Below are 24,441 nucleotides of genomic sequence, written 5' to 3'. Positions count from 1 at the left end.
GATATTTTGAAGAATGTTGGAAACCGGTAACCATTGACTTCCATCAGATTTTTTATGGAAGTAAATGGTTACCAGTTATCAACAATCTTCAAAATATCTTATAATTTAATCTTGTTTTTTTGTTCATTTATCTTATTACTTCAGATTCTTTGAACTTGATACTTTGCATTTTTTTGATTGTGAGTACATTCGTTTTTATAAGATTCTGTATTTACTTTTGTTTCGTTTTCTTTGTATTAGTTTAGTTTGTTTTTGTTAGTTTTGATGCTCAGTGTTTTGCCTTCTCTGTATTTTTGTTTTCTTAGTTTAATTAGTTTAGATCGGGTGTCGCACACTGAAGATCCCGTTTTTAAATTTTTTATTTCTTTTATTTCATTGATTTGGCTGACACCTATTACTTTTTCATTTGTAAATGTTATCGTAAAATGTTTTTCTCAACTCAGGCTCATTCTGAAAACGTACCCCTATATTTATTTCTGGAGAGTGCCAAAAACATCCCAGGAGCTACATTTTATGCCATTTTTGTATTCGTGACTCCACTGTGCAGGCTTTTTGAGATCTCAAATTTCTCTCGCGAGTGCCATTTGCGCCTGCTGTTCTCGTGTAAATCCACCAGAGGCCGCTGTCGACTGACTGAATGACTGACTGATCGACTGACTCACCCTCCTTGCCTAAACCCAACCAATAGTGTTTTCAAAAGCACTGATTGACCTGCATCTCAAGTCTGCAGACGTACATGGCGAGCTACTGGACAAACTTGGGAAAGCCGTCCATATGGAGGCAAGCGGTCAGCTGGTAAGTGTGAAAAGGAATGGCATCATACCCTGTAGCATTTGTTTTAAAAAAGAAATGCAGCCATACACACTTCTAGCTACATAATTCGTGATCTCCAAAAATGTACATAGCGTTATGTTTTCAGAATGAGCCTATGTTGGTTTTTCTCCTTATTGGTAATTTTTTCTCTTTAATTAAATTTTTGTCTGTAATTTTTTCATGCAAATAAATTTATTCGACCTCACGTTGTGTCAATCATATTGACATGCTGAAACTTCCCCTGCAGGCACAGGATGTCAACATGACGTCTTATTGATGTTGTACCCCAACGTACCCCAATGTTGTGAGGACATTGGATTTGGTTTGGAAAATCCAAATAATAATCGGGTTAACGTTAGAACTCAATGTCAGGCCGACGTCAATGTCCAACGTCCATCGTAAAATAAACCTAAAATCAACCAAATATCAACCTCTAATCATTTTACACCTCAACGTTGTGTGGACGTAACCACTATGACATCTATCAGACGTTGGATTATGGTCACTTTCCAACACAACCTAAAATCAACCAAATATCAACGTAATTTGATGTCGTTTTTGGACGTCTAAATAACATTGTCCTTAGACGTTGGCTAGATAATGTTAACGTCTTATGATGTTGTGTGCCTGCTGGGCTAGTCCGTCATAAAAAAAATAGAATCAGGTTTGATTATTTAAGTTTTTTGCATCTGAAAAGGCATTTTGAAAGGTGTTTTGACTTGGTTTTGCAACACAAAGTCCTCTATGATAAGCAAAGTATGGAACATAAAGACACACCATACAAATCCAAAAGGATTGTGGCAAGTGATTGCAGAACAGCTTGGAAACCAGGATGGTTGGTACTGATTTCACAATAAACAGTTTGTGAAAGATTATGAAGTAACGTTAAAAAGGTTTTGCATCGGACTTGGCGTGCGAGGTTTGTTCGAATTTTGTTTGAACCTTAAAGATTGCTTAAACTCATCTTTTTATCTGTGTCGTTACTGATCTGTCGCACATATCATTTGCTGTCTCACTTAAATATTAGGTTCCATGTCTTCTGCAGTTTAAACTTGCTGGATGCTGGCAAAAAGATTTGGTTCCCATTGACTTCTATTGCATTTTTCCTATCGTGGAAATCAATGCTTACCAGTATTAAAATTCATTTGTGTTCAACAGAGGAAAGAAACCCATAAAGGTTTGGACTAATTGAGGCTGAGTGAATCGTAATGTAAATTTAAATTGTTGGGTGAACTAATCCTTTAAGATCTCTTTGCTGGTGTCTAATATGCGAGTTTAGACTGAATACAGGGTGTTGATGTTTAACTGTAGATAATCACGCCCAATACAAAACAAGTTATTTTGGGCTACTCCAATCAAGGAGGAAGTTTTGAGCTCTGAATGTTACAGCATGTTTTCATTGCATATCAAACACTTTTGATTTCTGACTCGATATACAAATAAGGGCTAAATGGGAACGCATGTGAACGGTTGGTTGTTTTGTGAAAGATCTTCCTGTTTTGTGTTATGTAAGGCATATTCTTTATGTTATAAGGCTTGTTCTGTTTTTAATAGAAATCTCCTGGGCTCCACAATGATGTGCTGTTATTTCTCAGTCTAAGCTCTCATTACAGTCACTGGTCATTCATTACCATTAGGTGAAGAGTTCAGTGAAAAAAATGTCACTTGTGTTCATATTATATGTAAACATGAGGCATAAATGACCTTCTGTGAACCAAACAGAAACAGTTTTTGTTACACGTGTGTTAAGAACGGCACCTGAAAAAACATAAATGTGTTTGTATTTTATTTTATGGCCTGTAACAAACCTAAGTCTGAACTTATTGAGGAAAGGGTTAGGGTTAGGGTTAGGGTTAGGGTTAGGGTTAGGGTTAGGGTTAGGGTTAGTATAGCTAAGTATAGCTATTATTCGCATTGTTTTAATTCACAATTATATAATTAACATTAATTAATTATAATTAATAATAACAATCAATATTTATTTATAATTAATCTAAATATGACAATTATTCCCATTGTTATAATTCAAAATTTCATAAGTTATACTAATGAATATTAATACTCTTCATTGTAAAACTATGACATACATTACTAACAATAACAATATTACATCTTTATTCATTCATTCATTTTCTTTTCGGCTTAATCCCTTTATTAATTTGGGGTCGCCACAGCGGAACAGCCAACTTATCCAGCATATGTTTTATGCAGAGGATGCCCTTCCAGCTGAAACCCATCACTGGGAAACATCTATTCACACACATACACTACGGACAATTTGGCTTACCCAATTCACCCATACTACGTCTTTGGACTTGTGGGGGAAACCGGAGCACCCGAAGGAATCACAAGCGGACATGGGGAGAACATGGAAGCTCCACACAGAAATGCCAACTGAAATGCCAATATTAAAACATAATATTCCTCTTATTATTATTATTATTATTATTATTAATACACATTCTATACATTTTTTTCATTCATTTATTAATTTTCTTTTCGGCTTAGTCCCTTTATTAATCTGGGGTCGCCACAGTGGAATGAACCACCAACTTCCAGCATATGTTTTACGCAGCGGATGCCCTTCCAGCTGCAACCCATGACTGGGAAACATCCATACACACTCATTCACACACATACACTACGGTCAATTTTAGCTTACCCAATTCACCTATACCACATGTCTTTTGGACTGTGGGGGAAACCGGAGCACCCGGAGGAAACCCATGCCAACACGGGGAGAACATGCAAACTCCACACAGAAATGCTAACTGATCCAACCGGGTCTCGAACCAGCGACCCACTTCCTGTGAGGCTACCACTGCGTCACCGCATCGGCCTCTATTAATTTATAATGTCATAATTATTTATTTAAAAATATTTTTCACTAATATTATTTGTGTAAACTACACATAGATTAGAACATGTATACTCTGCACAGAAATGTCGGCCTGGTAAGGACTTGAACCAGTGGCATTCTTGTTGTGAGGCAACAGTGCTAACCACTGGGCCGAAGGAATGCCCTATCAAGGAAAAATGGAGGAGGAGTAGGGGTGGAAAGGGGGATTCTTCAAGATGAAGATAACCAAAGTAAGAAACTGCTTATTTATGGTGAGTTCAGAATCATCTGATTGATGAATCATGTGTTAGCTAATGCAGGACCAGCTGTGGTCAATCATAAGAACGTGATCCTCTCGAAATTAGTTTATAAATAAACTTCACTTAAACAGCTTGAAATTATTATTTAAATGAACTAAAATACATATAAATTAATAAAGCCTATAACAGACACAATTCATGCATCTGAAAGCCAAAATAGAGATACCATATGCAATCTCTCAGGAAAAAAAACTAAACAGAGTCATTATTTTTCAGGTGTCAGATATGGTATGATAAAGGCGTTCTCTTCCGTCAGCTTCAGGTCATTAAAATGAATGCTTACTTTTTATTGTCTGTGAGATGTGCTGTATGTATTATTGAAGGCCCATAAAGGCAGTGTTGTCTGTTCGAACAGAAAGCATTTAAAGGCTTGTTCTTGATTGGTAATGATTTGGCTGTATTGTGCTCTGCAGTGCTGCTTACTCAGGAGAATCTTTCTGCTTACTGTTCACTTCGCTTTCTGCACAGGACGTCGCCAGAAGGAAAAGCCAACAATAAAATCTCACAGCGCTCCAGGAAATGTGTTTCAACTGCAGTTTGTGCTTCCCAGTGTCAAGAACATTTCAGGAGAGACACTGTGGGTCAATGGCGTATTATTATTTTTTAAAATTATTTGTTCACCGTACTAGATTTGAATGATTACATTCAATTCAATTCAACTTTATTTCTATAGTGCTTTTACAATGTGGACTATGTCAAAGCAGCTTAACATAGATGACATTGAAAATAACAATGTTTTTGCAGTTTTTGTATTACACGTTTTCTAACATGTTGTTTAAATATGCAAATAAATCATTATTTAATTTAATATGCAATCATTTGCATACATTTCAATCAAAAGGTCGGTTTCATAAGTATTGTTTTATGTTTTTGTGATGTATTAAAATAAAAATAAAAATACTGGGCTATTTGGGAAATTTTGTATCATTCGCTTATCAATACATAATTCAGAAAATACTATAAAAAACTGCAAAAACTATATATATATATATATATATATATATATATATATATATATATATATATATATATATGTGTGTGTGTGTATGTCTGGTTCTCCGATCTGTTTGGCTGAAAGCCCTGAGATATTAAAGTAATATCAGCTCTCGTACAACCTCTTCACCCTTGTGTATTACTCCGCCTACACAAGTGGCGAGCAGAGGACTGCAGTTTGACAAATATTGCATCTGTTCGAAAACATTATGTACTTTTGAGGCTTTTTTAGGCAAATATGTAGTTGTTTAGATTGAAACTATGCAGTTTATTTATAAGGATAGTGCCTATTTTAGATCTTTATAATTTCTGATATTCAGCGTGTTGGCGCCCGGCCTGTCATATTGAGCAGAAAAAGACGGTTGAGAATCTGCTACAAGATGGCGACAGAGCCTGTATAATAAGTCCTTAGGGCAGAAAACAGCATTTTTCAGCGTATGTTTTAAACTACAGCTGAACAAATAATTACAGAACAGGTAAATCACATTCTAAGTCTCTCTTTTGTATTTTGTAGTGGTGTATTTAAATTATTGTGATCTCCCAATTGCAATACTGGGAAATCTCTGTAGACTGATGGCATTTCATGCTGTTCAGCCTTATAATCTTAAAATGTGAGCAAATTCAACTGTTTTGCCATCATTCTAGACATGCTAGAGAATCATTCAAAGGCTAGCTTTAAAGTGACGTTTGTGAAGTAGCAACGGTTTCTGCTGTTCTAACAGTCAGCTGCAGATGTGAATGAATGGCGGAAGAAAGTTGTTCCTCTTGGAAAACGTTTTTTGAGACTCTTCATGTTTGATTTTCTTTATATATATATATATACAATTGTGCCATCGAACTGTTTAAACACAATATCACACTGGTAGCAGTGTGATATGGCTGTCTATTGTCACTGGTGTGACACTAGGGCACTCGGCCTGCAACCTTGAGCCAACACACGCCTCCCACCAGTGCTGATATAAAGCTATAATCGCACTACTTCTCGTGTGATATTGCTCATATATATTGCTCAGAATAAATGAGCACATCCCCTTTTAAAAATGTAATTTTTTATTAATATTAATATGTCTCCGCGAATTTAAACTTACTGTAAGATGTGCATTTTTAGCGTTTTAGTATTAAAATATTTTTATATTTAGTATTTTAATACTCAGTATTTTAATAGTGTGTTTTAGTATTTAAGTATCATTTTAGTGTAAAGCACTTTTTCAGAATTAAGTATTGAATGCATTTTTAAAATAAATGCATTATTATTATTATTATTATTATTATTATTATTATTATTATTATTATTATTATTATTATTATGAACATATTCCTCTTTAAACCTTCGTAATATAGATATGAGTAAAACTGTTTGGTCTTTTTTAAGTAAAGCTAAAGTGAAGATTCATATTGGTAAATAGAGGAAAAATTGACATTTACAAATATATATATATATATATACAGGCACAAATTGATCATGTGTTACAAAAGAAACACTCAAAATGTACTTGGAATGTTTTCTTTACATTATTCTGAAAAAAAAAACATTCTATGGAACGCCAAAAACATCTCAAAAGTGATTTTACCAGCAGTGTCTCGTCTTCAGGGTCAAAAAAAGGAAGCATTGGGTTAAGCCTGTTGGGTCATTTATTTGGGGTCATTTTTCAAATATTGGGTTGTTTTTGAGACCCAGTGTCAGGCGACAAAGATTTACTAACAGCCTAATCAGCGCAAACCCTCTTTTGGTGTTAAAAATACTGTCAGGATTTACTAAATCCAGTGAAACGTTACTGCTGGAAAGGCGGGTTATTTTCGTGGCTGACGTTATTTCACATGCATTTATGAGAATTTCCCTTACATATGCAGAATTGATGGGAGGAGAGTGTTTAAATGAATCATGCACTGAGATTTACTATGGTTTACAGTTAGCTTAGTAGTGCCATTATTTAACAGACCAAATAAAACTCAACTTGCGCCTATGTGGATAATGCACTGTAATATGAAAAATATTATCAAAAGATACTATGAAAAGAATGAGTAATGTGGTTGTGGTATTCTGCTAATTAGCATATTTAGTTATATTAATTAGATGCAATATTTATTGCTCCGACAACATTTTGTTAAAAAGTGACTTTTATTTTGTATTTTTATTTTATTTTATTTATTTATATGTTTTTTATATATTAATTTCTTAAGTTTATAAACAATGAGCTGCCAGTATTTTTTTATCTTATTGTAAAAACCTATTGCCATATACACTATTTCTTAAATAATTAATAGTCACACTTTATTTTAATGTACAAATATCACTAATAATAAACAAAATAAACTCATATTCTGCTGCTTATTAATAGTTATAAAGCAGTACAAATAAACAGCCAATATCTTAATACTAGGCAGGTAATAAGCCAATAATTAACAGAGAGAATTGGTTTTTAAACTAATAATAACTAATACAGGATTTTTCTCATTTCCTGAAAAGCAATACACTCCAAAAATAATGTTTACTGCTTATTCAAATGACATATTTAAAGTGAGCTGAGTTTTTTGGGCTAACCTAAGAGTTCTATGTTCAATCTACTTAAATTTACTTAGTCATGTTGACTTAATAGATTTGTGATGGGAAAACAGGAATGAATTGTGAGGAACCCTGCATTTTTTACAGTGCAGGTTTGAACATAATCGTTTTCCATCTAACAATGCCTATATTTTATATGTCTCTTATGCTAACAAAGCACATAATTCATAGTAAACCAATTAATTTGATTACATAAAGACCTTATGAAAAGCTCTTTCAATCCATAAAAGGCTAAAGTCAGATGCCAGGCTACAGCGGGCCCGAATGTCCCCAAGTATGGTCATTATTGTGTGAAACACGGGTTCTCGGTTTTCCCTCGGCCCTCTTGTGACTCGCATTACGGCTGATCTTTTTAGTTGAGCGCTCACAGAGGCTGACCGGTCAGGGCATACTTGGGGTGCCAAAAAAGACAAACTCTCAGTCTGTCATAGAGGGAACATTTTGTCTCCAAGTGTTTTTTAACATCAGATCATGTCTGGAATGCCATCGCAATGGCAAAATGTTTATTGGTAAACAAATGAACAGTAAGAAACTGGTGCACAGGATGGTTACCTAACGCAGTGTTGAGACAAATGTGTCAGCGTCATGTCACAATCATTTGGGTAATTCGGTTAGTGGACTGTTTACTTGCAGCTTGATTTTGAGGAACTTTACAAAGTACATGTCAGAGGTCGTCCTTGAAAAACAGCACAGCACGCAAAGGGGAAAAGAAGACGAATGAGAGCGTTTTATATCAATTGTGTTCCCAGGACAGCAGTGCGCAGATGAGGATTTTACCTAAAGATTATTTACTTGCTCTTTTGTTTTTTAAACCTGCAAGTCTTTATTTGTTTCGCTGAATATTTTGAAGATTGTTTTAATCAATGCAGTGAGACCAAATGGGGTCCAAAACAAACCAGTATATATTTTTTTGTATATTCTTTATTAGCTTCACAGAAAAATGTAAGCTTTATTTACAATAATAAAATAAAATAAAAGTTATTTTTGTTACTCTTAACAAACTCTTACTCTTTTGTTACTTAAAATAAAAATGTGCTCGCTGTTTACTCCCCGTAGGTGGTTCCAAAGCTTTAGTCTGAAGAAAACTGAAAACAGGCAAACATTGACATTCATTGAAGGTACAACAAATACTATGGAAGCCAATGGTTACAGGTTTTCAGTTTTTCAAAGCAGCTTTTTATTATTGATATGTAGCTCATTATTGATATGTACCCCAGCATACATTTCTGGAGTGCGCCAAAAACTTTTCAGGAGGTACATTTTTTTGCAGTTTTTGTTTTCGCAGATCCACCAGAGGCTGCTGTATACGCTTTTTCAGATCTCAAATTTTTCATGCGAGTGCCATTCGCGCCTGCTCTTCTCGCGTAAATCCACCAGAGGCTGCTGTCGACTGACTGACTGACCAGCTGACTAACTGACTGACCAACCAAAGAAACAGAAACCATCGAAAAAACCGGCACGAAAAGAAACAGAAGCTGTCGGCGGCATCATACTGCAAGTAGCGATCATTTTAAAGACAAAATGCAGCCATATGTACCTCTGGCTAGTGGCAACATAATAACTTTAATAAATTGCTATATACGGGGGTACGTTTTCACAATAAGCCTGTGTTGGAAGTTTCAGTTTTAGCTTAACTAATTATTTTAAAAGAATGACTAGGAACTATACTCTTATTCCGGTGTAATAATCAAGAATCTTTGCTGCCATACCACTGCTGCAGCAGGCGCAATGATATTACACAGCACCTGAAAATAGTCCCCAGCTAGGCAACTATGTAACAGCGCTGTGTAATATCATTTAGGTAATAACATTTTTTATTTGACTTGATATTTTTATTTGTATAAAAACGTAATAAACTGCCAGTAATTTTTTTCTTATTGTAAAATCCTACAGCCATATTTCTTAAATAGTTATCATTTCGTAAATAGTTAATTGTTTATTTTAAGCTACAATTCTCGCTATTACTTAATAAAAATAGACTCCTAATTTGCTTCTTATTAATAGTTATAAGGCATCAGTTGGGTAGGATTAGGAATGAAGAATAAGATCAAGCAGAATATATAGTTTATAAGTACAAATAAACAGCCAATATCTTAATAATAGGCAGGTAATGAGCCAATAATTAACAGTGAGAATTGGTATTTAAACTAAAGTGCGATGATGATGATGATGATGATGATGATGATGATGATGATGATGATGATGATGATGATGATAATGGTGATAATAATAATAATATGTCATGTCATTTTCATTATTCGGGGCCAGGTCGCGGGAGCAGATCTCTTAGAAGAGACCCCCAGACTTCCCTCTCCCCAGACACTTCCTCCAGCTCCTCAGGGGGATCCCAAGGCGTTCCCAGGCCAGCTGAGAGACATAGTCCCCCCAGGGTGTTCTGGGTCTTCCCCGAGGCCTCCTCTCGGTGGGACATGCCTGGAACACCTCCCTAGGTAGGCATCCTAAAGGCATCCAAAACAGATGCTCGAGCCACCTTAGCTGATTTCTCTCGATGTGGAGGAGCAGCGGCTCTACTCCGAGCTCCTCCCGGGTGACAGAGCTCCTCACCCTGTCTATAAGGGTGCGCCTTGCCACCCTACGAAGGAAACTCATTTCATGTTTTTAGATTTTACCACGTTCTCACCCTGTCATTTACTTGTTTATTTTATTTTTTGGCTTTTGTTTTACCTGCTTTCTGGAACAGTTTCACACTGGACTCGAACCCTTTCATCGTGGGTAAGTCCGCCGATGTACAGGGTGAGCTACTAGGCAAACTGGTAAAAGCAGAAAAGCCGTCAACACAGAGGTAAGCAGTCAGCTGGTAGCGTAAAAATAAACAGAGGCCATCGGCAGCATCATACCGCTCTGTAGCATTCATTTTAAAGATGAAATGCAGCCCTACGCAGCCCTACAGGGGTACGTATTCACAATGAGTCTGTGTTGCAAACAATTGTTTGACATTTTTGCGCGAGATAGATTTAATGATCAATCGTATGCTAAGCTAAACAAAAAGTGCTTCCACCAGACCCGGAGATCGGCTGAATGGATTCAGAAAGGTACTGTAGGAGACTTGTAAATTGAGCCCATTTCCAAAAAATGGAGATGCTTTCTTATGTCCTCCAAATTACCCGCATTTATGTTCATAGACCTTTTATAATAGTTTACTGATTGCGAATGTAGAAAAACTCACAGTCTCTGACTGATTGAAATAATGTTGTAGAGGAGAAATAAAATCATGCGTTAAACAATAATATTTAGTGAACCATGTCGACAGTCTGATCTTCTGAAATAGAAAGGAATGCCAGACTGGATTTATGCGGTTTGTTTCCCAGCTGAGCACAGAGGTTTGCCACTCAGCACATTTTGAATCTGTTAATAAGCTACTGCGCAGTTGAAGACTATCATGATCTTTTTTCTGAGAAACAGTGGCGTCTTAAGGGTACTTGTGCACGAGGATGAGACTAAACATATTTAAGGCTAATTAGAGGGACTGTCAGTGGTAAAAAAAAAATGAAAATGCAGGTTTATATATGAAATCTTGGGAAAAAATGTAAAGGCCATTTTTACACTCAAGAAATGACTTTTGCTGGTTGTTCAAACTATTTATTTTAAATGAGTTGAATCAACACAATTCTTAAGTTTTTTGGGGACTACTTAATTGTCTTATGTTCAATCCACTTAAACTTGTAAAAACAATTAAGTTAACTTAATCGATTCATGTTAAGACAACAAAAAGGAACTGTGTGGAACCAGGCATTTTTTACAGTCAAGAAAGCCTTTTACTTACAAAAAAACATGAGGCAAATATCTTTTAAATGTCTTTTAAAGATGTTATACTCTTTTTTTTTTTATCTTAGACAAGTTTATCTGGTGGATTTGTGGTCCATTGATTTATTCATTTTCCTTCGACTTCGTCCCTTATTTATCAGAGGTCTCACAGTATAAATAATGAACCGACAACTATTCCAGCATATGCCAGGTGCAACCCAGTACTGGGAAACACCCATACACACTCACATTCACACATGCACTCATACACTACGGCCTATTTTAGTTCATCCAATTCACTTAAAGCGCATGTGTTTGGACTGTGGGAGAAACCGGAGCACCAGGAGGAAACCCATGCGAACATGCAAACTCCACACAGAGATGCCAATTGGTTCAGCTGGGACTCGAACCAGCAACCTTCTTGCTTTAAGACGACAATGCTAAACATTGAGCCACCCGATTTTTGGTTTATTAATGGCAATATGCAAACGGACAAATATTCATGTAATTGTACAACTTGACCTTTCCTGTCACGTAGGAGCAAATTTGATCCCCATAAAGATTAGTTAGCTGATTTTACACTGGCTTTGTGATTGTTGATGTCTATCTGTGGTGTTTTAATGCGTTTAATGGGTGCTTTTGCCTTATGAGTGTTTCTGTAATGATTGTTTTGGTGATTTTGTTGTAAGTTTAAGACAACAAGCAATTACAGCATTCCCCATCTACACTGTTATTTAAGATTTGGTGTTGGTAAGACTTATTTATTGATATTGATACTCTCTTATTCTCATTAAGGCTGCATTTATTTGATCAAAAAATTATTTGTTTAATATTTCTCTAACATTTGTTCACTTTAGAATAACTATTTTCTATTTCAATATATAGACGAAGGCTAAAATATTAGCCCTCCTGTAAAACTTTATTTAAAAACAATTGTTTAAAGGCAACACAGTGGCTCAGTTGTTAGCACTGTCGCCTCACAGCTAGAAGGTCGCTGGTTTGAGCCTCGGCTGGGTCAGTTGGCGTTTCTGTGTGGATTTTACATGTGATTTTTGCTTGGGTTTCCTCCGGGTGCTCCTGTTTCCCCCACAGTCCAAAAACATGCGCTACAGGTGAATTGGATAATCTAAATTGGCCATAGTGTATGAGTGTGAATGAGTGTGTATGGGTGTTTCCCAGTACTGGGTTGCAGCTGGAAGGGCATCCGCTATGTAAACATATGCTGGATAAGTTGGTGGTTCATTCCGTTGTGGCGACCCCTGATGGTACATTTATTTTACCTGTTATTTTCAGTATACTAGTATTCAGCTAAAAGTGCCATTTAAAGGCTTAACTAGGTTAGTTTAACTAGGTAAGCCATTGGACAACAGTGCTTTGTTCTGTAGCCAAAATTCTTACATATTTTTATTCCAAACTAAGAGAAATAATAATTTCTCAAGAAAAAAAATACAATTGTAATTATTCTGAATTAAAAAATCCCTTGGTCTGTTACACATCATTTATTTGAAATATTTGAAACATATAATAGTTTGTATATTAAAGTGAAAATGTATTCCTATGATACAAACTTAACAATCAGCATCATTATTCCAGTCTTCACGTGAAATCATTCTACTACTCTGATTTACAAGAACCTTTGTGAGCTAATATCAATGAAAAAAAAAACATTTGTGCATAAATATCTGGTAGAAATGATAATATTGAAAATGATAATATAAGTCCAAAAGGACATATTTTAATGGATTTTTAAAAATATATTTATTAATAAGTCTTTACTTGATCAATTTAATGTGCCTTCTTTATATGAACCTGTTAACTTCTTTTAAAAACAAAAATGCATATTATACACTTACTTTAAGTGCATAATTTGTCACGGTACCTTATTGTATGATTAAATGAAGCCAATAAATGTCTAAACTCTAAGTGTTCACCTCACGATTCCCTAAGCTTCATATCAGAACCTGGTTCTTGTTCAGTTTCCAAGTTGCTTTTTATACCATTAACAACACACTAGTGATATATTTTATGGCTTGTTTCATATGCAAACAAGTGTTTGCATCTGAAAAGTGTGAACCAAACCAGGAACTCAAGAGCTGTTACCCAACCAAACCAGTCGGGTAATCACCGGGAGGGTCATATCCTTTGTTATAAAGTATTGTCTCACAGACAGTACTTTGGGTTAAGTTACTTGAAGACGATGAGTTAACATTGATGCTAAGGAACTGTACTTTTCACTATCTTTAATTAAGTCTTCTCCCCATAAGAACTTTGGTCAGCTTACTTATTTTATGTATTAGAGTCATCTAACACATTGGTGAGCCACCCAAGAATGGTTAAGCCAAAATCTAACACTAGAATTGGGCTGCAACCTTGCACACCACTTACAGCTTCTTGTAAAAGGACAAAATACTGTATAACTCACCCGACAGTCCCGCTGTAGTGTCTTCATCAGGGCGTTATATGTCTCTGGGTCAAAGTACAAGCCATCATGCATGTCCACAAAGTCTAGGTCCTTATATGTGGGACAGGCCTTTTCCCGCTCTTTTCGTGACGCTCGTCTCTTGTATGTAGAGCCCTTGAGGTCATATTTGTAGTGCATCTTTACAGACCGCGGCAGGACGTTGTTCATAACCACGAGACGGATGTTGATTCCTCCAGACTGAACACAGTACAGGCCATAAAACTTGGGTAGGAGCGTCCTGGGGTTCTGGTTGAGGTTCTGAGAGAGAGAAATAGATTTATTAAAAAAGGGACCTAATCTGGACACAACTGTGTGGCAACAGTCTGTGAATATAACCAGATTCTAATGGTAAAATGTATTTATTTTTATAATCACACTTGATAAAAACAGTCTGCAGAGACACTTTGATTGACATGCCCCCTTCGTATGTGTCATCAGAAGGGGAAAGCCCCACCCATTAGTGACCATCTGTCCCTCAGTAGCATAGGACGCTAGTCTTGTTTTTGAATCTGCCACTATGCTGACACACAGGCATTTGTAACTCCGCCCTCTTTTGAAAAAAACAAAACACAATCTCATTTGAATTTAAAGCGACAGTTACCAAATGGCACAATTAGGATCAAAGCCTAAAAGGGTCAGATTCAAAGAGTTATAAAACATTATTTGTGTGGTATTTTGAGCTAAAAGTTCACATACACGTTCTAGGGACATTAGATACTTATTTACATCATGTAAAGAGAGGCATAATAGGCCCCCTTCAGCCCTTTTTGTTTTAAAACATTGATCTTAATACAAGACACTGAATTGACTTTATTCTTCGATGCGGAAGTGTGCTCGTTTTTGCGATTGTTTAAGAACTTCCAACTGCCTATGGGAGAAATGACTAGGAATAATAAACAGCAGAAAGCGGTCAAACTACTTGCTCTACACGCAAGTGTTTTCATGAATATACAGACACAGTAGAATAATATAATAAGAAAACATCAGTTTGCAACATCAAGCAGCATAACAAGTTGTTTTTAACGTCTAAAAATGAATGGAAGTGAATGAGACCGGAAGTCTCGAGCCAAAAAGATTCCAATTGCTGCGCCCACTCGTACGCGGAGAGTAAGGTGAGTTGGGTAAAAAATAGGTATCACATACTCTCTCAATTGATTAACTAAATTATGAATTACAAATATTGTAAAATGTCATTCTTGTATGTCCAAGTGAGGAATTATTTATTTAAATCTGTGCTAATTTTGCATATATTTGTAGCACAAAAATCTGAACATCAGATAAAGATTTTAAATTCTTTAGTCAATGTGATTTAAAGGGGGTTTTGGGAATTTGTTTAACATCCCATAATTCAGAAAATACTCAAAAATATTCTCCCAATTTTTGTAGAAAAAAATGATGTATATAATCAAGCAAAGCATGTATGGACATATAAATCAGAATCTAGATATGAATAAAACAGTAAATGTTTGTATATGCTGAAAAAAATGGTTCACTGGATTTATTACTTTTTAAAGTGGTTTAGAACTATTTATATGGAATGAATTTAGACATTAAGTTGAAAAATACTAAATTTTATTTGTCTCTTTAAACTCATCCCATATAAATTCTTACCACTTACCTTAAAAATAGAGTAAATAAAATGAAACATTTTTTAACATCAACAGAAATTAGTCCAAGGCACTCGGAAAATGTGGAAAATTAAATAAATTTGACTTGGACTAATTTCTGTTGATGTTTTGATGAATCCCTTACTCAAAGAGTAATACCAAATATTTGAGTTACCCCTGAGCGATTTTTGTTTGCTTTTCTGAAACATTTTTTAAATTGTATCTGAAGTGAAGAATTGCAGCTCATTGTGATTTCAAATGTATAGAAAGATATTAACCAAAGAAATGTTTAAAAGGGTTTTTGAATGATTTCTTTAAGTTACGCACAAAAAACCCACAAAAAGCTCAAAATGTCTTTATTACGGTAGCTGAAAGAGCTTAAAATGCTGCAATTTAAGAAAACACGTGCAACTACAAAAAATGTCAGCAAATTTCGTCCGTTTGACAGCACACATACTCACAACGCATACACATTTAAAAAAAAACGTGCTGCATTTTCAACATTCAAACAGTGCAGAACACAATGGAAATGTTTCAAGGGGACCCCAAAATGTGACAGACTGGCTATTTTGGCCAAGGGAATAAGAATGTTAAAATTAACAAACAAAAATTCACCTTTCAAAGATCACCTGCAACTTCACTGAGCAAAAATCACAGCACAGCAATGTCCATCAAGTTTTAGGTCCCCTTGAAATATTTCCATTGTGTTCTGTTGTTTTTGCAAGTGTTGTGGGAAAATGTAGCGCTTTCGTAAATTGTTTGCGTTGAGAAAATGCAACGCGTTTTATTAATTTGTTTGCCTTGTGGGAAATGCAGTGCGTTTTTCTATTGTTTGCGTTGTGAGGATTTGCAGGACGTGTGATGTCAAACTAATGAAGATGTTTTCTCAATTTGCTGGTGTTTTTTTGTAATTGCACGCATTTTCTTAAACTGCAGCACGGTAAGCTTTCTCGGCCACTGTACTTCATCCACTTTAAGAGTTATAGTCAACTCTAAGTGACACTGTTGTTTGGGACTTGTGATTGCAATGGCAGACAGTTTGTGAAAGCTTTTGGTAACCAATCCTTATTTAGCTATTCCATCTAGTGCCACTAGTGTCCCAGAAATTACACACTTGACCTTTATCTTTGATCTTTAACAGAACATCAGAGTATGTACGTAATAGTCTGCCCTTGTGTAACAACTTTTGCTGCCAGTTAGAAATCAGGTTAGTTAGCCAGTTATCCATGGCTATTAGGTATAATGTTTACACAAAATACTGAACTGGAAAGGGACAAAAAAGAGACACAAAGGACATGTTCTGTATGTGACCTGATTGTGAACAATAGCCCTCTTTAACGGTTACCTACTGTATAAAAATCCAATATTGTATAAAAATTCCTATAATCTGCAAATAATTATTAACCCAAGAAAGGTTTATTTATTTATTTATTTATTTATTTATTTATTTATTTATTTATTTATGAATGTATGTATGTATGTGTGTATGTGTGAATCTATGTATGTATGTATATATGCATGTGTGAATCTATGTATGTATGTATATATGCAAGTATGTATTTATTTATTTATTTATTTATTTATTTATTTATTAATTAGGAGTGTCTTAGGTTTCCACACAATGTGTCAAAAGTTCCACGTCAAAATACATCACAGATCACTTAATATACCATATTGCAAATACCCTATTTTAGGCAAAAGCACAAACACACTTTTGCGTCTATCTCTTTAAATGCAAATGAGCTGCTGCTCCCTGCCCCGCCTTCCTGCCTTTGCAGCTTGTACCTCAGTTACTCCAGCAACAGCAAACAAAACATCTGAGCTTTGTCAATTTTGACTCTTGATTTATAGTTTTCAGCGAAAACAAATACACAAAGCCGGCTATCAAAAACACACAAAAAACTGGGTCGCATAATATTGGATAAGTGTGTTAACAATGAAGGCATTTGAGGGAGTTTAGAATCTGTGTTTACTGAATTACAGAATTAGCCTTGTCAAAAATATCGATATATATCGAAAAATATCGATACTGAAATATTTAAAATGATAAAATCTAGCTTTTGGTTAGTTTCGATACTGGCTTTGCTCGCTCACACTCTCACTTCTCACCCCAAGGGAGATTAATAATTATTAAACAAAACTGTCGAACACAGAAAGCTGGCTAAAAGCCCACAAAAAACTGGGTTGCATAATTTTGGATACGTATGTTAACAATGAAGGTATTTGATGGAGTTTAGAATCTGTGTTTATTGATATAGAGAATTAGCGTTGTCAAAAATATCGATATATATCGAAGAAAAACTATTTGATATATATATTGAATAATATCGATACAGAAATATTTAAAATGATAAAATCTTGCTTATGGTTAGTATCGATACAGGCTTTGCTCTCTCACACTTTCTCTTCTCATTAGAAGGAAAATTAATCATTAATAAAAATATTGTTACGTGTGGCATTCGCTCATGCCCATAATTAATACTTTCGATTGATCTTGTTTTGTCTTTTATCTTTTCAGTTTTCTATTGATTGATTTGGTGACGTCAGACTTTAAAACAGCAGGAAGCGGATCTCTCGTTCTCGCTCATTCCTCTGCGCCACCACAGTTTCTGATGGCTTTGTTGTTGTGTTCTCCTTTGAATTTTTTTTTTGACTTAAGTTTGGAGTGGGGCATCCCAACCTGCTTTAGGTTTGCATGGTTGTTTATTTAATATGTTGATGGGCTCCCCATCTCTTGTCGTTTTGAATTGTTCTGCTGATTATTTTATGTTAATAAATAATTCAGTTGGAGCACTTTGGCCATTCACGAGTCTTGTTTAAGTAGGGACCGTAACAATATTAAGATTTGAACCTTTAGTTGTTGTTTTTTTCAGAAAATAAAGTGAGATTACACTATTTTATTGTTTTTTTTTGTAATTTATTGTCTTTTGGACTTAAAGACTGCTGACATATAAGCAATATACGGTTTAGTTATTTCTTTCCCTTTTACTTCATTTGCATACTTTAAATGTGTCCCCTACAGTATCGAAATGGTATCGAATATTGATAATTTTTAAAGTAGTGTATCGAAGTTGGAAATTCCAGTATCGTGACACTTACAGTTACTTTGTAGTTTGTAACTTTGCAGATTTTGGTCATGCTCAAACAGCATGTAAAAAGGTATATGAGCTTACATGAGCCTATATAAGCTGATTAAGACGAATGGCTCAATTTCCTGAGACGTACCATGTAGTATCCTGGGAGCAGTTTCTGCAGGAACTCGGCCTCCTTGTGCTGGACAGTTTTGATGATGAACTCATCGTCGCTGGTTAGGTAGAAGAGCGAGCCGCTGGCACCCGGATTAGACAGCTCAATCAGGGGCTCTTTACAAATGGAGTACTGCAGGATTACAAAAAAAAACAATCCATTAGAAAAATAAATATGAAAAAAGTGTGTAAATAGAGAATAACATTAATCCAGAAGCAAAATTCAATCTATATCTTATATGCTATACAATATATATTATATACTTTTGGTTAAAATTAAATTAATATGCAGTTTTTCTGCAATTTCACATATAGTCATTTTAACTGGTATTACCACTTATCTACCACTTTTTATTTTTTTGGTTTCAAAGTTAAACATCTTTCAATTTTATTAAATTAAAAATAAAGACTCATTTGATAACTCAAATAAATGATCATTTATACATATATAGTAAGCATTAAAGTCTGCAAAATTTTTTTATAATAATTTTAATCCTAATTTAATCATTTGTATGTTTTTATGTAATTTCAAAGTAATATAAAATAAGTTTTATAAGTTTTATAAGAAAACACACACGCACTGAATTGTGCAGAGGTTCTGTGTTTTTTAAGTAGTTGGAGCATTTTATTTACTCGCTGTCACCTCCTTCGCCATAGTAAGCTACTGCAATGTATCGTATATGAGATAAATGACATCAGTACGTAATAACCGGTTAATTCTATTACTGAACCGATACCGAATTGTCCGCCTCTGCATCGCAATATATATATATATATATATATATATATTCATTTTCTTGTCTGCTTAGTCCCTTCATTAAAAGGGGTTGCCACAGCGGAATGAACCACCAACTTATCCAGCACGTTTTTATGCAGCGGATGCCCTTACAGCCACACACACACTCATTCACACTCATACACTACAGACAACTTAGCCTACACAATTCACATGTACTGCATGTCTTTGGACTGTGGGGGAAACCGGAGCACCTGGATGAACCCACGAAAATGCAGGGAGAACATGCAAACTCCACACAGAAACGCCAACTGATCCAGCCGAGACTCGAACAAGCGACCTTCTTGCTGTGAGGCGACAGCACTACCTACTGTGCCACTGCGTCACATATATATATATATATATATATGTGAACCTTTTTTAAATAATTGAAACCAGGGCCCTAAAAGAAACCGTGTGTTCTCGTTGTGCATTATGCAATGATCAGGAGCAGAAGACGTCTGAATTGTGCAAGACTCCAGAAAAACAGTGTGTGTGATTTATAATGAGGTACTCTGGGACCTTTACAAAAGTCCATCTGTTTTCACCTGTGCTTCAAATACACATAAGCACAAACACCCAATCACCAATTCATATTAATGTAAACTCCACAGCACATTTTACTGCAAAAAAACACACATTTATCCAAAAAAAAAAATACAACAACAACAACAACAACAACAACAACAACAACAACAACAACAACAACAACAAAAAAAACAGTTTGCCTTAAAGACTGAAAGAGCAGTGTTTTACTGGCTGGAAGTCCCGTGGTTTAATTAGAGTTGCGTAAAAAACCCTACCGAACATTATGAGGTCTTAAAGCAAACATTTGTGGTGAGTTTTCCCTAAGGAGCAGCAGGAGGACGGAGCTGAACCCGGGCCAGACACTCACATTCAAGTCTGCCTAATGAAAGTCAACAGTCACGTTGCACGTCCAGCCCAAACACATGGACATTTGCATTTGGACTGCATGCCGTCCCATGTGTGTGTGTGTGTGTGTGTGTGTGTGAAGCTTCTTAATTAGCTTGCATTTCCTCTGCCGTATCTGCATAATCACAAAAAAACGTGCACAACAAACTCAGGAGAGCATGAAACATCACTTTCTTTCATCTCGGCTGACCGTTTCACACTGTAAATTAGACTTGCATTTTCTTTTCTTGTTCCTACTGGAAAGATATTTGAATTTTTAGTACCCTTTAACTGCGCAAAAGCACTGCCTTGTATGAATGACTTGAAAACACAATAATTGATCAACTTCTAGTGTATATAAACACAACAAAACAAAACAATATATATTGTTTTATGATACAGTTTTTTTAGACTACTAGCTCACTATCTACCAAGCATACATAGTGGAGAAATGTCTTTAATTATTCAAATTAATAAAAAAATTGTATATGTTTTAGATTTAGTTTATTTTTATCTGCACAAAATATAATAATAATAATAATAATAATAATAATAATAATAATAATAATAATAATAATAACAATAATAATAATAATAATAACACTAATAATAATAATAATAATAATAATAATAATAATAATAATAATAATAATAATAATAATAATAACAATAATAATAATAATAACACTAATAATAATAATAATAATAATAATAATAATAATAATAATAATAATAATAATAATAATAATAATAATAATAATAATATAATAATCATAATAATGGGTGGCACAGAGGCTCGGTGGTTAGCACTGTCGCCTCACAGCAAGAGGGTCGCTGGTTCGAGTCCCGGCTGGCTCAGTTGGCATTTCTGTGTGGAGTTTGCGTGTTCTCCCTGTGTTCCATGTGCTCCAGTTTCCCCCACAGTCCAAAAGACATGCGGTATAGGTAAATTGAGTGTTTATTCTATATTTAAATGTGCAGTATGTAAGTTTGACACCCAGTGGTTGAACTAAGTATTGCATTCCTGGATTAAAACATACACAAGCACAGGTTGCCAGATTGAGGACCATCAAGCCTAAACGCTGGCTAATTTAAATCGTGTTCTAAATAAAAGCAACAGCACACGAAAGAAGGAATATTATCATATTAAAAGGAGTTTTAGTCCTAACCAACACTTGGAATTTATATTTTAGAAATGGTTTAAATTTTTTTGCAGCTGAACAGCAGAAAACTTGATGGCATTTTTCACCTCAGGTACACCTCATGTGCTTTATTCAGTGTTAAATGCTAACAATTTGAGTTTGAATGTCATTTTACGTGACATTTATTGCCATACTACTGAAAGCAGCAGCAGATCTTGAAAATAAAATAAACCACTCAAAATTGAACTTTAGAACTGTCAAATAATGCAAATAAACACATATCAGTGTTTCAGAATCTACATTTAATAATGTTAAAGAGGTTTAATATTTATTAATTAGATTATAAACCTCACCATTTCGTTGGAGTGCAGTGAGTGCACTATTCTGTGCTTCTGATTGGCTGTATTAAAATTTCTGTCATGTTTCGGCTGGTGCAAACAGCCAAATTGGTTATCACTGCAAATCTTGTCACGTAGCGTGTTGTTAGGACATGTGGCTACAATGTAACCTGCTCACCTAATGTTTACATTCGTAATATTTATATTATTTGCTAAATAATAACCTCATGTGGAACTCTGAATCTGCATCTCCTTTCGGAGTCTGCTACTGTCCACTGGAGGTCACATTTCAGTCACGAGCACATGCTTTAAGAGCCTTTTTGAATGAATGAATGAATGAATGAATGAAATACAAAGTTTTTCAACAAGGCAAACCGGGGTGCTGAAATATAATTGGCTAAACTAGCAGTGAGCGGGTTAAAAGATCAAAAAAAAGCCGTTCTGGCACTTAACACACATTTTCAAAGCAGAATATCTGACTTCAGCAACGTTTTTCAGATAAACAAGAATGTTCACTTGGCTTATTTCTTAAATATCTGCAAACATATTATGGTGTTTTTATGCTTTAGAAGTGTCAAAAACTTTCATACAGCACCTTTAATCAAACAAAACGCATGTTTAATGACTTCTGCAAACTCTTACTGACCCCAAACCTCTAAAAATAGACAAAAAAACTGAAAAAGTCACTTGTCGACTTTTCTGGAATTCTTAGGTGTGTCCATAGTAAATGCAAACAACAAAGAACTCCTTTGCACCTATGCAGAGGGCACAAACACACACACACACACACACACACACACACACACACACACACACACGCACACACACACACACACACACACACACACACACACACACACACCCAAAGTCATCTTTTGAATGCCATTATGTAAAGAAGGTATTCCCTAGTCATCAACACCATCATAAAACGACCAATAGCACACTATAATTAACATCTTAATCTAATGCGAGTTCAAGGCGGCGCTCGGCAGATTCATAACACAGGATGATATAATGCGCGTTTGGCAAATTGCACAGGATCACCAGACTATCAGGCACCTGGGAGTGAAACGGCTCTGCTGGACTAATTATACGGCCATTAGATGTCAAAGAGCAGAAGAGGCAATTAACATCATACGCCTAATCAGCATCATCCAGCTCCCGCAAACACACAGAACTGAGCTCTCCGAAAGCTGCAGAGATGCTGCGGAGACACTGCAGAAAAAAATAGTGTTGCAGTGCAGGGAAATCAACACCTCCGACAGGGCAACATCAAAACCAAACCGCTGTAATCCTTGCTGGGGATTTACAAATGAGGACGCAGTGTTTTTTTGCCAGCCACAGTTGGCGAGTTCATTAGCGGTCAGTGGGGCTTTCGGTCACTTTTACTGGCACCTGATGCGAGCTTGCAGTGAACTTTTACTCCAAACAAAAAGGGCTTTGTTATGGCTTGAATGGGGAACGGGATGCATTGTAGTTTTGGAATTAATATGAAGGTGAAGGTGTTTAATTATAGGCAAAAATAATAATTGAAAATAATTACTATGATTTCATTTGGCATGATTCACAGAATTTAATTTAGTGTGACAATAGGTCTAATATGTATAGAGAAAATATTTTCAGGCATATTTAGAATGAGAGGTCTAAAAAGTTAAAGAGATTTGTGAGAAAAATCAACACATTAAAGGAATAGTTCACGCAAAAATAAAAATTCTGTCATTATTTACTCACCCTTCACTTGATCCAAACCAAACTGAATTCTTTTTTCTGTTGAACACAAAAGGAGATGTTTTGAAAAAAGCTGAAAACCATTGACTACCATAGTACTTGTTTTTCCTATTATGGAAGTCAATGGTTACAGGTTTTCACCTTTCTTCAAAATATCTTCTTTTGTGTGCAACAGACAAAAAAGAAACTCACAAAGGTGAAAAAAAAAGTAAATAGTGAGTAAATTTTCATTTTCGGGTGAACTATCCCTTTAAAATAAAAAATAAAAAAACTGATGACATATTATAAAGATGTTATTTCTTCATATCATCATCATCATCATCATCATCATCATCATCATCATCATCATCATCATCATCATCATCAAAGTTTGGTGTTTGTAATATTTTTAAAATGATTTTGACAGATGTCTCTTATGATCACAGAGACTGTGTTTACTATATAAATTGCTATAATTATTTTAACTGTTCTTTATTTTAATATACTTTTTAAAATTTAGTTTATACCTAGGATGCAAAACTGAATTTTCAGAGTCACACGATACAGAAATCATCATGAAACATTTCTTATTATTATCAATGCTGAAGGAAGTTGTGCTGCTTCAGATTTTTGTGGAAACTGTAATGCATGTTTTTCAGGATTAGATTTAAATATTTGTTGTCTTGACTTCTTGGCATTAATCTTTTTACAGTGTATTTACTGTCACTTATCAATATAATGCATCCTTGATGAATAAAAGTATTGCTTTAAATTGTAATACAACCTCAAATCAGAAAAAGTTGGGACAATATAGAAGACGCAAATAAAAAACTTGATGAATAAAAGTATTGCTTTTTAAAAAACAAATGTGAAGCAAAAGTTGCTGAGACTTTTATTTCAGTATGTTAATATACTTCCAACTGAAACCAAATACTGAGTAGGGGGCGGGGCTTTCTTTTTG

General features: G+C 35.1%; 1 protein-coding gene across 2 annotated transcripts in view; it reads right to left on the bottom strand.

Moving 5' to 3' along the window:
* pip5k1bb (phosphatidylinositol-4-phosphate 5-kinase, type I, beta b) overlaps positions 1-24,441 on the bottom strand; it is a 99,883-nt gene that overhangs the window by 23,903 nt on the left and 51,539 nt on the right. For both annotated transcript variants that reach the window (XM_056464004.1, XM_056464006.1), the window contains exons 6-7: positions 18,587-18,739; positions 13,716-14,012 (exon numbers count right to left, since the gene is read on the bottom strand). In XM_056464004.1, coding sequence (XP_056319979.1) covers positions 13,716-14,012; positions 18,587-18,739 — 450 coding nt within the window. The remainder of the gene's footprint in view (positions 1-13,715; positions 14,013-18,586; positions 18,740-24,441) is intronic.

Source organism: Danio aesculapii, chromosome 8 (assembly GCF_903798145.1).
Source record: "Danio aesculapii chromosome 8, fDanAes4.1, whole genome shotgun sequence".
NCBI classification, from domain to species: domain Eukaryota; kingdom Metazoa; phylum Chordata; class Actinopteri; order Cypriniformes; family Danionidae; genus Danio; species Danio aesculapii.
Note: the sequence above shows the minus strand (reverse complement) of the source record. Positions and strands in the feature narration are given on the sequence as shown.